General features: G+C 45.4%; 1 protein-coding gene and 1 pseudogene across 2 annotated transcripts; both read left to right on the top strand.

The window, feature by feature from the left end:
• Window positions 1-581: 581 nt before the first annotated feature.
• On the top strand, window positions 582-5,717 carry LOC136640760 (kyphoscoliosis peptidase-like). Of its 2 annotated transcripts, none has more exons than XM_066616068.1 (4): window positions 582-964; window positions 3,431-3,551; window positions 4,391-4,581; window positions 5,386-5,717. In XM_066616068.1, the coding sequence occupies exons 2-4, from the start codon at window positions 3,517-3,519 to the stop codon at window positions 5,433-5,435; spliced, it is 276 nt and encodes a 91-aa protein (XP_066472165.1). In that variant the 5' UTR covers window positions 582-964; window positions 3,431-3,516; the 3' UTR covers window positions 5,436-5,717. The 2 variants fall into 2 exon arrangements, 1 of the variants encoding a protein (XP_066472165.1); XR_010793824.1 differs by lacking the exon at window positions 582-964 and adding an exon at window positions 1,605-2,243.
• LOC136642714 (5S ribosomal RNA) lies at window positions 2,539-2,656 on the top strand (annotated as a pseudogene).
• Window positions 5,718-14,990: the final 9,273 nt, after the last annotated feature.

The following is a 14,990-nucleotide window of genomic DNA, read 5'->3' on the forward strand; positions in this document are numbered from 1 at the left end:
AGGCCCTTACCTAGAGGTAAGGGGAAATGTTTACCCTTGCCTCTGACTGAGCGGCTTATGGCCACTATCCTGCGCTGGATACAGCGCAAGCCTCCTGGCTTGCCTGCTGCAGCGCAGGATAGGATTACCCCCTAAATTGTTTAAGTATATCTTGTGCTGAAAGCAATATAACCTGTTTTGCTATGGGTGTACTAAAATCTGTCCTCTTATCAGAATCCTCTCAGAAGCTGCAGTTAAGAAAAAAATAATGTCACTACATAAGACTTATGCTACATAAGACTCATAAGCATATGCTACATAAGACTCCATACCTGCTGAACTAGTGTGCATTGTGAAGGTTATTACATCTTCTAAAAAGTAAAACCAAACCTCAACATCAGGCTCCTGTATCTATATTAAGAAAAAGCATAATCTCTGCTAATTTTAAAGAAATTTTCTAATTTCTGGTAATTTTTAAGAAAAAGCACAGTAAAAAAAATAACTTAGTAAAAGCCTTTGTGTTCGACTAATAATTTGTTCCTTTTCTCATGGCTGTTTTAAAAAAAGATGAGCAATACAAGTATTGGCAAAACCAATTTGTGTCCTCCTTAGGAAAAAAAAACTCAAACTTAAATTGAACTGGGTAGGGGTGAAAATCTTACTGACTCTTTTTTATGGGGGGGGGTGTTATTGCAGGCAGGCTACAGAGAAAAATCACTTGGTGAAACAGGGCTGGCTTCTGCTTATTTAATTATTTGTTTTACTTTAATTATTTATAATTATTTATTTTAATTTGCTTTATGATGGGTCCTATCATTCTAAATAGTGGGTCCCAGTGCTAAAAGTTTGAGAACTGCTCCAATAAGGTGTAAAGTCATTCAAACAACAACTGCAATTTCTGCGACAGTGAGACCACCACTATCAAATGTGACCTGAAGGACTATGATCCTAACAAAAGAAGAGCAGCAGCAAAAAAAATTCTACAGTAAGGGCTATATAATGAATACTAACCCTGGCAAACATAATTGCGTATACACTTCCAGTGTATAGCTTAGCTCCATAAAGTTGTTGATGTCTAAAGCCCTTGGTCCAGACCTGCACTCCTAATTGCATTTCAAAAAATGATTATACAGGTGGAGCCTATTTATCTGTTAGTTCTGTTAAAAATGCATTGTGCTAAATTCCATCGACTTACGCAAATATGCTGCAGCCTGACACTTCCGGATGGAAGGAAACTAAGGCAGCTGTTACCAATCCCCTCCCCTCCTCTGTACTCGGCCCTCCCATTGCCAGCAGTCCCGCTTCTTTCATAGGTGGGATGCTGAACTTTTGAGAGTCCAGTCCTATGCATTTCTATTCAGAAGTAAGTCCCATTCTAGTCAAGGGGGCTTACTTCCTGGAAAGTGTGGAGAGGATTGTAGCCTTGCTGGGCTGTTTTGTTTCTGTAGGCTGGAGCATGGAGAGCCTGCACCATGGGGGGGGGAGGGAAATTCGGCAAACACTCCCTGGGTTTTTTAAAGCAATCCCCTCTGCTGCTACTGCCCCTGCCCCTGTGTGTGTGTGAGTGAGAGAGAGTGAGAGCTCCACCTTGCTGCAGGTACTCTGGCTACAGAGGTTTTCCGCCCCCCCCTTCCAGCTCTTTGCAGGCTCAGGGGCTCCAGGAGTCTTACTGTTCCTTTGAAAGGGGAGCCTCTTCCAGGGCTATTTCCCTGCCTGTGCGGAGCCTTTTTGCAGTGTTTTGGGCTGCCTGGAAAGTGAAGGGCAAAGGAGGCAAAGGTGTGTGTGACTTTCAGTTCCCCCACCCCAGACAATTCAGCAGATAAAAAAAATCCGTGGATAAATAGGCTGCACCTGTACCAGCAACTCAACTGTCTCTTTGTGCTAATACAACTTCTGCTGTCACCTCTTTCCAAAAACAATTGCTGTTGCTGAACTTTAGTATTTGTGTGCTCAGAAATGAATTATAGAATAATGCCAGTTTAGCACTAAAATGTGCTTGCTTTAATGTGTTCCAGTAAAAAAAAAAAAATGAAAGACTAAAACTGACTGACCCCCTCCCCTCCCCAGCACTCTAGTTTCATCTTTTGTGTGCTAGCATGTGGCCCTTGGAGCTAAAAACCGTTAGACAATGTTTCTGCATTCAGTCTGCAGTCCCTCATCAAAAAAGCAATGTGGTGTGTGAGTTTCACCTCAACAACATGAACGGTTCCAGTTCCAGAATCAGACAGCCATCAATAGCCTGTGCATCTGGCTTCAGAAGACAAGTTAAGACTCAAGTTTTTGTTTAAGTAGAAAAAAAACGTTGTGGTGTGGGAGGGGGACCCAGGACTAAGGTCTGAAGTTTGTTTGTCCCTCTAGACCATCTGGACACTGCTCAGTACCTTGTTCTGCAAGGAAAACTGTGGGAGGTGGACTGAAATCCCACCACCCTGATATACCTCAAGAGTGATTCCTATAGAAGTAGGGCAGGTGATAAGGTGTCTTTCTATTCAGCTCAATGGAAGGTGGTTGCTCAGGGAGTGGTTGGCCCAGCTTTTCCCAAGAAGACTCACAGCCCAATCCTATCCACATTTACCCTGCACATGCCCGATCTCGTCTGATCTCGGAAGCTAAGCAGGCTCAGGCCTGGTTAGTACTTGGATGGGAGACCGCCTGGGAATACTGGGTGCTGTAGGCTTATACCATAGTCTTTCGAGACTGAAGGTTGCCAACCAAGACTCTAATGGGACTTACAGGCATAGGATTAGGCTGTAATTCTCTAAGGATCGAATCCTATGCAACTTTCCAGCACCGGTGCAACCATAATGCAGCCCTGTGGTAAGGAAACAAATGTTCCCATACCTTGAGGAGGCCTCTGTGACTGCATCCCCAACACGGGATGCAGTGCACTCCCCATTGGCACAGCTGCACTGGCACTGGAAAATTGGATAGGATTGGGCCCTAAGGCTGCAATCCTAACCACACTTTCCCGAGAGTAAGCCCCATTGAACAAAATAGGACCTACTTCTGAGTGGACTAGTGTACCCTAAAAGAGTCATCCAATAGGACAACAAACAAAAGACTTCCCTGTTTCTACTTCAATTGCATCCCTAAGCACCTACAACCACCCTAATACTCACTATGTATCTCACTGGGTACCAGTCATATCTCAGCTACTCAGCTGTATCTATTTAGTTTATGTAATCAAAAATAGTTTTCTGTATAACAACAGTAGTCAAGCAAAGAAAAAAAAAAAGGTGCAGTAGTAGTCTTCCATAAAGTCACTAAAGACAACACCAATTGGTGAATGGATGACCTGGGTTAACAGTATGCTAAGTGTGCCAAAAATATGCTAATTACTTGTTGCTGCTTTTATATGTGTGTACCTTTAAGCCAAAATGCAATGTTGCACCTCCCCTCTCCCAGAGGATAATGACCCTTACAAAAAAATTACCAAATTACCAACTTGCAGACCTGTAATGCAGACCACACCAAACTTATCCAGAAGACCAGAAGTGATTGTGAGGAGCTCCAGAAAGATATCTCCAGACTGGCAGAATGGGCAGCAAAATGGCAGATGTGCTTCAATGTCAGTAAGTGTAAGGTCATGCACATTGGGGCAAAAAATCAAAACTTCACATATAGGTTAATGGGTTCTGAGCTGTCTGTGACAGATCAGGAGAGAGATCTTGGGGTGGTGGTGGACAGGTCGATGAAAGTGTCGACCCAATGTGCAGCGGCAGTAAAGAAGGCCAATTCTAAGCTTGGGATCATTAGAAAAGGTATTGAGAACAAAACGGCTAATATTATAATGCCGTTGTACAAATGGATGGTAAGGCCACACCTGGAATATTGTGTCCAGTTCTGGTCGCCGTATCTCAAAAAAGACATAGTGGAAATGGAAAAGGTGCAAAAGAGAGCGACTAAGATGATTGCTGGGCTGGGGCACCTTCCTTATGAGGAAAGGCTATGGCGTTTGGGCCTCTTCAGCCTAGAAAAGAGATGCCTGAGGGGGGACATGATTGAGACATACAAAATTATGCACGGGAAGGACAGAGTGGATAGAGAGATGCTCTTTACACCCTCACACAACACCAGAACCAGGGGACATCCACTAAAATTGAGTGTTGGGAGAGTTAGAACAGACAAAAGAAAATATTTCTTTACTCAGCGTATGGTTGGTCTGTGGAACTCCTTGCCACAGGATGTGGTGATGGCGACTGGCCTGGACGCCTTTAAAAGGGGATTGGACAAGTTTCTGGAGGAAAAATCCATTACGGGGTACAAGCCATGATCCATCAAATGGTAAAGATGATGCATTGTTTGGATTTTAAGGTTTATTTTGCCTGTTTCTTCCTAACACTCATTTAAGTGTTGTTGTGAAACATGGCAGTGCTTTGTTCTGATTGAGATTCTTTTCTCTTTCCTGCAGGTATGAAGAATTTTTCTTCCTTACCCATCCTGCTATTCTTATCAACAGTCACTTCCCGGAAGACAGGAAGTGGCAGCTTCTGAAACTGACACTTTCGGAGCAGGAGTTCGGATGCGATGAGCGGCTGTCACCGCCATTTTTTTCCCAGCAGCTGGTTGCAGCATCCCCAGCAACATCAGACGTTAAAACAGGTAAGGTCCACAAGAAGTGCTTGAATGTCAGTCATTAAAGCAGGCAAAGTCAATAAGAGGCGGTCAGCATCTCCTCTTCCTTTTGTTAGACAAATATTACTGTTATTTGTTTGTTATTGCCCTGCACATGCCTGATCTTGTCTGATCTTGGAAGCTAAGTAGGGTCAGGCCTGGTTAGTACTTGGATGGGAGACCGCTTGGGAATACCAGGTGCTGTAGGGTTATACCATAGTCTTTTGAGACTGAAGGTTGCCAACCATTATTTGTTAGTTAGTGTTATTTGTTTGTTATTATTTGTTAGACAAATATTGACAAAGTCAAAAGTTTTATTTTAAGCAGCCCAGAATTCCTCAGGAGACACCAGCTAATCTTGGAGAAGCATGGGCTTCTTGAAATCTAGTCTGTTTTTAAACACTTTGTGGGCAGCAGGAGGGAGAGGGGCTTATAAGCATACAGGTTCAGAGGCAGTGTCCTGTATCTTGTGGGGGTCAAAATCAAAGGAGGTCTATGGCCTCCATGCTGTTTTTGTGAGGTTCCCATAAGCCATTGGTTGACCAGTGGCCACTGTAACAGGAAGATGGGCTGCATGATGGACTTCTGGTCTGTGAAATCCAGTCCTTCCAAAATGTGATGCCAGTTCTTGGACTCCCTGTCTTTTATGATTGCTGGGTTCAAGAGGCCCACCAGAATATAGTGTTTCTGATGGCTGTGTTATTTGACGGAGAAAATCTGATTTTTGCTTGGATTGCTGTGTGGGTTAGTTGTAGTTGCTATAAGTTAAGATCTGTCTTCTTTTTAAAACAGCTCGAGCTCCAGATTCCATCTTGGATAAACTATTTGCCTTCTTCTATTAGGCAAGAGCCACATTCACCGGAGGCCCTGAATTATTGCTGTGAGAACTGGAAAATTATATTGTCACCTCCCCTTCCCAAGAATGTGGATGTATTCAAAAAGGTCTTATCTAGACATGACCCCATCATTTCATTGTTGGAGCCATGTGAAATGTTTTTAGTTTTATGGCAGCTCATTGGCAAACCTGCTTTTCATGAGCATCTCTTTGTTCTGTCAAGAAAAAGCTTGAATCCTAAAATTTGTCAGGCGCATTAGGTTCTCACCTCTGTTGTGCTGTTTTAATAAACCCAGAAACCAATTTCCTTCTCCAACCTTGTTTGGTGTGTGATTCATTTCTCCAACACGTTGTATCAGAGCTGCCTGGCAAGAACCATGTGGAACAAAGGGCTTGCAGGGGACAAACAGTAGCAGTGAAGGCAAGGAGCTGCGAGGAGACAAATGCAAAGACATGGAGACACATAAGATGAGCCTTGCTAGATCAGGCCAAGGGCCCATCTAGTCCAGCTGCCTTTTGTCTGTTCTTAACTCTCCTGTTAGTCCTAGGAACCTAGAACCTTTGGTAAACTAGAACCTCTGGTAAAATCTCTGCTTGTGATCCCTACCTCTCAGAACAACTTTTCCCAGAGTGCCCTGGGAAAAAGAAATGATGACAAGTTTAAGTCCGCAGGACACAGTTGTCCCCCAAATCCGCAAGGGATGCGTTCCCATTACTTCCGCGGATTCCTGAAAGATAGCAGTGAATCTTATCTAGCTATCTGGTTTCCGTGAATTGAGTTATCTCTGTATTCAGGAGGCCCATTACATTACCTGAGTTTTTTTTTTTTTTTTTTTTTGAAGAAGTGCTTGCAGTGCAAGTGTTTGTTTTCTTAAACAGTCTTGCTTAACTAAAGAGCCCAATGTGCAGGCAACCAGCCTACATGCTAGAGCAGGGGTGTCCAAAGTTTTTGGCAGGAGGGCCACATCATCTCTCTGACACTGTGTCAGGGGCCAGGGGAAAAAAGAATTAATTTACATTTAAAATTTCAATAAATTTTAATGAGGGCTCCCTCCACTGCGTGTTGTTTCACATCTGTGATGTAGCAGTGGCAGCAAAGGAAAGGCCAGCCTTGCTTTGTGCAAGGCCTTTTATAGGCCTTGAGTTATTGCAAGACCTTCATTCATTCATATAAGTTCACCTTTAATATATTCATTTATTAAAGAGCAGAGCAAGTGGGTGGCGAGCTGCTGGGGGGGGGAGGCAGATTTTCCCTCAATTTCACTTTTAAAAGCCCAGCTGTGATATCACTTCCGGGGCATCATTTTGAGCTTGGCATCAGGCTACAGGGTCATTAGCGACACCACTGGAGTGACCCCCGAAGAAAGTAAAGCAAGAGAACTCTGGTATATTCACTGGACACAATCCATCGCCAACGTGTATGAACGGTATAAGCTTTTACCCCCTCTCAGCCATCTAACTCAGGAGTATTTGCACTGCTTACCTTTGTTCATGTGAAAGTAAACCCCATTGAAAAGTGATCCACTGGTTCAGGCACCAGAGTGGAAATGCTGCCCATTCATTCCTTCAGCCAATGTTGCTGTTGTCATGGATGGGTCCACTCTCACAGCTGCAGGAAGAGTCATTTCATCATTGAGGCAGACCCCAAATATGATGGGTCTGCTAATATGTGAAAAAGACTGAAGGCACACTCACCAGACATCTTTATTTGAAATAAAAGATGGAAAAGTGTAAGGCAGGAGGGAATCCTTGACCTGCTGGGGCAATCCCTGAATATTAAACCATCGGCAGCATTTTAAGGTTTATCATTCATTCATGGGGTGGGTGTTAGCCATTAACTGAAAGATACTTTTTGTTCACAGTTGCACAGTCTTGTGAGATCCTTTTCTTCGTACCCCTGCCTTTATGGTTTTATTCTCCTGATAGGTATAGAAAAGAACTATTTTCACTTAAATCAATCAAATTCTCAATTCACTCCTGTGCAAAAAGTTGTCTCCCACCTTCAGGTGGGTTTGTGCTGATGCTGAAAACAAGTTTTGTTCTCTTGCATGATGCGCTGTTAGAATGCCAGATGCAAGGGAGGGCACCAGGATGCAGGTCTCTTGTTTTCTTATGTGCTCCCTGGTGCATTTGATGGGCCACTTGAGACACAGGAAGCTGGACTAGATGGGCCTATGGCCTGATCCAGCGGGCTGTTCTTATGTTTATTGTTTCAAATATTCCTATCTGTGACCGGGTTTGCTTTCTGTATGCTTGCGCATGAGCTACTTTTCCCCGTTTTGCCAGTTAATATAAGAACATAAGAAGAGCCCCACAGGATCAGGCCAAAGGCCCATCTAGTCCAGCTTCCTGTATCTTGCAGAGGCCCACCAAATGCTTCAGGGAACAAACAAGACAACAGACACAAGCTGCGTCCCGGTGCCCTCCACTGCATCTAGCAACCAGAGGCAGCCTACCTCTACCTTGCACATATCTACCATGACTTGTAACCTGTGATGAACTTTTCTTCCAGAAATCTGTTCAATCCCCTCTGAAAGGCATCTAGGCAAGATGCTATCACTACTTCCTGTAGCAAGGAGTTCCACAGACTAATTACAGGCAGTTGTTCTGTGTCACTCAGAAGCTTGCACAGTACCTCACTGTCTGGGCTTGATCCAAGGGGCAGACAAATCATGTAACTATTTACTACCAATTCCAACATCTCTGGATGTTTTTTCCTCCTTTGTTATGCATACAGGGCTACTCTGTGGCTATTTGCATTTCAAGCCAGGCCTTAATGGGGATTTAAGGATGCATGGGGATTCCCTTGTTCAGACTCAGAGAAAATGAGTCAGTATGGAAAAAGATTCTCTTCAGCCCACAGATCAATATAGGAAGATTATCTGAGGGTAAGGTATTTTGCAGTCCTCTACTTCAAGGGAAAAGGCCCCAAGAATTGCCTTGCTGGATCACTGAGCAATCTTATCAGCATTCTTTTGTAATAACTGATTCTAACCAGCCAGCCAGCCACAACAAAATATGAGGGGCCTGGGATAGATGCAAAAGAGGAAAAAAATTCCCATGACTTTAGCAGTTGTGCAGAAGGGGGAACTTTGGCCAATGCAGATTTTCACTTCTCCATGACTTGCCACACCATATTCAATTATTACTTCTGTGCAAGAGCCCTGCTTCTTTTGTATCTGGTACATTCCAGGATGCCACTCTCCTTATCTTTAACGTTTGTCGCTGCAGACTCACTGACCCTATAAGGGGTAAGGTTTTGTGGGAACAGGGTGGGGCTTACTGGTGCGCTTTCTCCACCCAGGTTTTCATGATCCAAATCCAACACTTGAACCATGACTCCATTCTGATGAGGGTGATGACAATTCTCATTTAACTCTCCTTTCTCTCTGAAGGGTTGGTGCTTCCTCTCCTGCAGGCCAGATTGTAGAAGGCTAAGAACAAGTAGTTTGTGTGGAGTGCAGAAGGGGATGGGAAACCAAGGGCATCCAATGATCTGAGCAGACAGGAGAGATGAATGATTTTGGTAGGGGAGCTTTGAATAGAGATCAGACTAAGACCTGACAAGGGGAAGTCAGAGAGAAGAAGGCTGCAGTAGTCATAAGTAGATGAGCCTACTTTTTTTTGTAGAAGGGAAGGGTTTTTGCAGTTTTAATAGGGGAAAGTGATATAATTTGGCAATGAATTGCATATGACCAGCAAAGGGGAGGGAATACTGCATGCCCCTCCTGCTTTTGCCCCTTAGCAACTGGTATACTGCCACTGAACATGGAGGTTTCATTATGGCTAATAGAGAGTGATAGAGCTATACCTTCCCCTTTTTAAGGTAGTTAAGCCAGTGGCCAATAATGCCACTTTTTGTTATAGTGAATTCCGTATGTTCATTGAGCACTTTGTGAAGAAGTGCTTTCTGTAGTTTGTCATGGATCTCCTATCATCAGTTTCACTGGATAGCCCTGCGTTGTACTGAGCAGGTAACTTTTCAGTTACTTTTCTTTCAAAGGTTATTCAGAAGCAATACCACTGACTGTCAATAGAGGGTCTAAAACACCACCTGCATACCTGTAATCAGGCCACAAATAGCAAAACTGCCAAATCTTGAGGACTGGGAGAGCCCAGCTCCTTGCCCCCCTTCCATGAGTCTTTGGCCCTTGTAAAGATAGTAGTTGGCAACCTTCAGTCTCGAAAGACTATGGTATCATGCTCTGAATGGTGGTTCTGGAACAGCATCTAGTGTGGCTGAAAAGGCCAATTCCGGAGTGACAATCCCTTCCACACTGGGAGCAAGTGCAGTCTGTCCCTGATCTGTCTCCCTGGCTATGGGCCTTCCTTCTTTGCCTCTTAGCCTCAGACTGTTGACCAAGTGTCTCTTCAAACTGGGAAATGCCATGCTGCACAGCCTGCCTCCAAGCAGGCCGCTCAGAGGCCAGGGTTTCCCACTTGTTGAGGTCCACTCCTAAGGCCTTCAGATCCCTCTTACAGATGTCCTTGTATCGCAGCTGTTGTCTACCTGTAGGGCACTTTCCCTGCACGAGTTCTCCATAGAGGAGATCCTTTGGGATCATCCATTCTCATGACATGACCGAGCCAACGCAGGCGTCTCTGTTTCAACAGTGCATACATGCTAGGGATTCCAGCTCATTCCAGGACTGTGTTGTTTGGAACTTTGTCCTGCCAGGTGATGCCGAGGATGCGTCGGAGGCAGCGCATGTGGAAAGTGTTCAGTTTCCTCTCCTGTAAGATAGTCCATTATATTTCATCCCTCCCCAACATCTCATGTGTTCTGTCTTCCCTCCTCTACATGAAATTCCTCCAAAGAGCACAATTTATTCAAACAGATTTGCATAAGAAGAGCCCCACTGGCTCAGGCCAAAGGCCCATGTAGTCCACCTTCCTGTTTTTCACAGTGGCCCACCAGATGCCTCAGGAAGCACACAAGACAACAAGTCAACACTGCATCTTGGCGCCCTCCTTCGCATCTGGCATTCTGAGGTAGCCTACTTCTAAGATCAGGAAGTTGCACATACCCATCACGGTTTGTAACCTGTGATGGACTTTTCAATTTCCTCCAGAAATGGGTCCAATCCCCTTTTTAAAAAGCTAGATGCCAACTCCACATCCTGCGGCAAGGAGTTCCACAGACTAATTACACATTGGGTAAAGCAATATTTTCTTTCCTTTGTCCTAACTCTCCCAACACTCAATTTTAGTGGTTGTCCCCTAGTTCTAGTGTTACCCCCTCTGCTGGATGCTGGAACGCCCTGATCATATGGGTTGTTCTTTCATGCAGGGATTGCAGTATCGTGTGAACCGGCCCCTAGAAGACCACGGAACTGGGATGAGCGGTTGTTTCATTCTCCTTTGCCAGCAGAGGTCGCTGGTTCCCTCTGAAAGAGGGGCTGCTGCTGCTTGGCTGGCTGGCTAGCTTTCTGTTCCTTACGCTCAGCATATTGGGGGCTGTGCTTTGAAATTGAGATGCTTCTGCAGACTCCATTGTGATCCGGGATCCATCTCTTCCTGCAGCTCCTCCAAGCTGGATTTTTTTTTTTTTTTTTAAGCACAGGGAAGGGAGAAGATCAGTCTGATTCTTTGTCTCTACCTGCTGCCATGGGAGTTTTGCTACAGAAGTTGCAAGTAGGAGACTGAACTGGATTCTGCTGCTGCCATCCTTTTTGGGACTGGAGATCCAGGTAAGGACCGGGGGGGGGAGGCTTGGGGACGAAGAGGGGATTCCTAGGAATCGTGGAGACCTCTGAGTGGGGTGATCAATATGGGCAAAGCTTCCCAGCCAGGGTTACAAGGAGCAAGCCTTTCAATCCACACTGAGGTTTTGCAAAAGGGGCAGGAGAGGGGATGGAGCCAGCCAGTTCTGTCCTGAGCTGCTCCACGTCCATCACCAGCCCTGGAAACTGCAGCCTTTCTGGCATCTGCCATTGATTTCTTTTTTTCCCTGGTGTTTCAATAGGGGGGGTGGGGGTATTCGGTGGCAGGCTTGGCGATCAATCCAAATGAGAGGTGCTGCCTGCAAACCACGCCTGTCCTTCCCCTCCCCTGTCGTGTGGGGACTGCTACAACGGAGGAGGAGGGAGGGAGATGAATCTGGGGAGGGAGCGCAGGTCGATGTGATTCCCTTTCAGCAGTGACTTGAAATAAGGCCATATGGAGCCTCTGATTTGGAAACTCTTCTTGATTTCCCCCACCCTTCCCCAAGATGTGTTGGGAGCCTTTGTGGTTGCTCTGTGGTGGGGAGGGTGTCAAGTACTTTGCACATGCTCAGAGGCACTGGTGTTTTAGGCAGAGCCCTGATCTGCAAGGGGTGTGGAGTGGAAAATGGCAGTGATGAGTTCCATAGCTCCTGGGTATAAACTCAGTGATAATGGGTATTATTTTATTTATGCCACTGCACGTGGCGTTTTTACAGAGTCACAGAAGCTTAAGGCAAGACCCCTGCCCCAAAGAGCTTACACAATTTAGGCTTTGGAGGAGATGGGGGGGAAAGGGAGAAGCAGACAAGGGGATAGTTTTACATGTGTCTAGGTTTTGTTGTAGGCTAAGGGGTTAAGCCAAAGTCTTCACAGAAGAGGGTGGGCTTTGAGAAGGTATGATGTAGGCCTTGCTAAAGGGAAACATGATACCTCTTAAGAAAGCTACTTCATTTCCCCCAGGGTTTAAATGGAGATTTGTTAGAGGAAGAGGACTGAGTGATTCTGTGTATAAAGCCCAGATCACTGGGGGAGGGGGACATCTTTTTGTTTTCATGCAAATTCCTTTCCAAAAATGCCACCACCTCCTTTTGGTCCTTCTCCCTTCCAGATCCTACTGCCCATATTCACTCCCTTCAGAAACAAATTGCCAGAGTGGAGTAAGAATATAACATAAGAACATAAGCCCAGGTAAAGGGGTGATTCCTCCTTTCTCAGGGGGGGTTATGCTAAAGGACTGGGGAGGTGGAATCCTTGCATACAACTTGCAGACCTGAGTGAGTAAATTGATGGTTTTTTGTGGTTTCAGAGGCCTGGTCCCTACCCTCCAGGCTTAGGTGTCTTCCTCTCAGGAACAGCAGGGGAATCTCCTGGGTGCTGATCAAGGAAGCCTCTACAGGAATGCCATGCAAGAGAGCTGTGGAACCGTCCTCTCCATGGGTGAGACAGATTCCAGTTGTCTTTTCTTTAAGGGTACATCTTTAGTGCTGCAAACTGAAACTGAATCTGGCCTGATTTAACTATAAAGATGCCCAAGGAATCATGGAAGCTGAATTGCTGCATGTGCGTGCATGAAAGGCGGAGCTAAGAATATACTGGGCACATAGCTCTATGACTTAAATTGGATTAATAGGTGTTCTTTCCCAGGGAATCTTGGGATGTGTAGTTCTGAGAGGAAGTAAGGCCCAGGGCAGCAATTTTCAACTTTTTTCATCTCACGGCACACTGACAAGGCTTTAAAATTGTCAAGGCACGCCATCACAGTTTTGACAATTGACAAGATACACCATGCTGCTGGTAGGGGGCTCACATCCCTCAGTGGCCCTACTAATGAATGCTACTTATTTAATAAATAAGTAATAAAGTAATAAGTAATAAATAAGTAATAAATAAATAAGTTTGCCAAAATCCCACGGCACACCTGTGGACCACTCGCAGCACACCAGTGTGCCACGGCACACTGATTGAAAATCGCAGGCCTGAGGGGGTCTCTTAACTGGGAATTCTTAACATCCTTGCTGTACCATTTCCAAGAGTCTGTGGAGGTTGCAGTGACAGTTGGAAGTGGTCTAAAACCACTGTATATCAGTAGTGACGATGCCATGGAATTCCCATTGTGTTCAATGAAGCTTAGTCCAGGAAAGTGTATAGCAGTGATTTTTAACCCTTTTCATCTCACAGCACACTGACAAGGCACTAAAATTGTGGGTCCACTGGTTGAAAATTGCTGAGTTGTATAGGATTGGAAACTGAATGCAGTTAGAAACATAGGAAGCTGCATTATACAGAGTATATATCACTGATCCACTTTGCTCAGTATTGCTAATGCCGGCAGGCAGGTGACTCTCCAAAGTCCGATGCAGGAATCTGTCTTTCTCCTACCTGGAGTGGTAGGGATTGAACCCGGGACCTTAGGTGTGCAAAGCAGGTACTCTACCCCTGAACTGTGGCTCCTCATTAACCCATTTCTGCCCAGCCCACAGGTGTACACATTTGTTCCCTGTTGCGTTTATGCAACATCGGGCAGAAATGGCTTTAAATTCCATTACACACAATCACATAAGTTAGCCGTTTTTGTAGAAGGCTTGCCACTATATTATAAGAGATGGAGTGTAGCTTCATGGGGTGCAGGCAAAACATGATGGTCCAGAACATGTTTATGGGTGAAGGGGGGAGGAGCAGTAGCACGTGTGTAGAGCAGGAGAGGGGAGTGCTCGTGGTCTTCATGCTAAGATCCCAGGTTCAATCCCTAATATTCAGGAAAGGGTGAACCCTGGAAAGCTATTGCCATTCAGTGCAGAAAGTACTAAATGAGCCAGTGGTCAAAGGCAGCCTCTTATAAGCAAACTAACAGACCAATCCCTGCTTGCTCTGGAACAGGCAGGCTGAGTGGCCTGCACTGTATCCAGCGCAAGGTAGATGTTGGCTGGAGAGCAACTCAGGGTAAAGGAATATTTTTCCCCTTACCCTGTGTCACACCTCAGCCACCCCTATGGAGCTACTTGGATATGTGCCAGCAAAATTGCTGGTGCAAATCTGAGCAGCCTGTTTAAAGTCTTAAAGCAGGGCCCAGGGGTGGGGGCGAGGATTTGGCCTGCATTGCTGCAGCCGGGCCCGCCCCCTCCCAGGCCGATCTACCTCCTCTCTTGCCCCAAAATGTCTTCTCCCTCCTCCGTTCCACCCTCTCCCACCCAAACCCACTCCGGCCTGCCTCAACCAGCACGAACTTACCCATTTCAGGTCTGGATCTGGCACAGGGAGGCCAGCGCACGTCCTCCTGCCAGCCTAGCTGGCTAGAGAGTAGTCACAAATGTGCTTTACTGCACATTCACTACAGTTTTGGGCTGGCATGGGGGTCTGTGCTGACCAAGCACTCTGTTTGGATTACACTTTAAGGCTGTGATCCTATGGACACTTTCCTGAGAGTGAGCCTAATTGAATGGGACTTCTGAATAGACAAGCATAGGTTTGTGCTCGCAAGGTCAGACCCTTTAAGAATGGCCTCACAAACATTCTCTGGCTGTTGTGTTTCTTCAAGAATGAGGTTTGCTAACCACTGTGAGAGTGTGGTTGGAAAAGACTGGAGGTGGATTTCATGGGTGTAAAATTGGTGCAGGATTGCATGGGTGCAGGATTTCATCCTGCAAAATTGTCTAACACAGGCGTGTCCAAAGTTTTTGGCAGGAGGGCCACATCATCTCTCTGACATTGTGTTGGGGGGCCAGGGGGAATTAATTTACATTTCAAATTTGAATAAATTTACATAAGTTTACATAAATGAATATATTAAAGATGAACTTGTATGAATGAATGAAGGTCTTGCAATAGCTCAAGGCCTATAAAAGGCCTTGCACAAAGCA

Source organism: Tiliqua scincoides, chromosome 2, assembly GCF_035046505.1.
Source record: "Tiliqua scincoides isolate rTilSci1 chromosome 2, rTilSci1.hap2, whole genome shotgun sequence".
In the NCBI taxonomy this organism is placed as follows: Eukaryota; Metazoa; Chordata; class Lepidosauria; order Squamata; family Scincidae; genus Tiliqua; species Tiliqua scincoides.

Bases quoted from the DNA above. Each gene is read 5' to 3' on its own strand.
- LOC136640760 (XM_066616068.1), top strand. From the start codon at position 3,517: ATGGGCAGCAAAATGGCAGATGTGCTTCAATGTCA. The intron at 3,552-4,390 runs GTAAGTGTAAGG...TCTTTCCTGCAG, and splicing joins GCAGATGTGCTTCAATGTCA to GTATGAAGAATTTTTCTTCC. The intron at 4,582-5,385 runs GTAAGGTCCACA...TTTTTAAAACAG, and splicing joins AACATCAGACGTTAAAACAG to CTCGAGCTCCAGATTCCATC.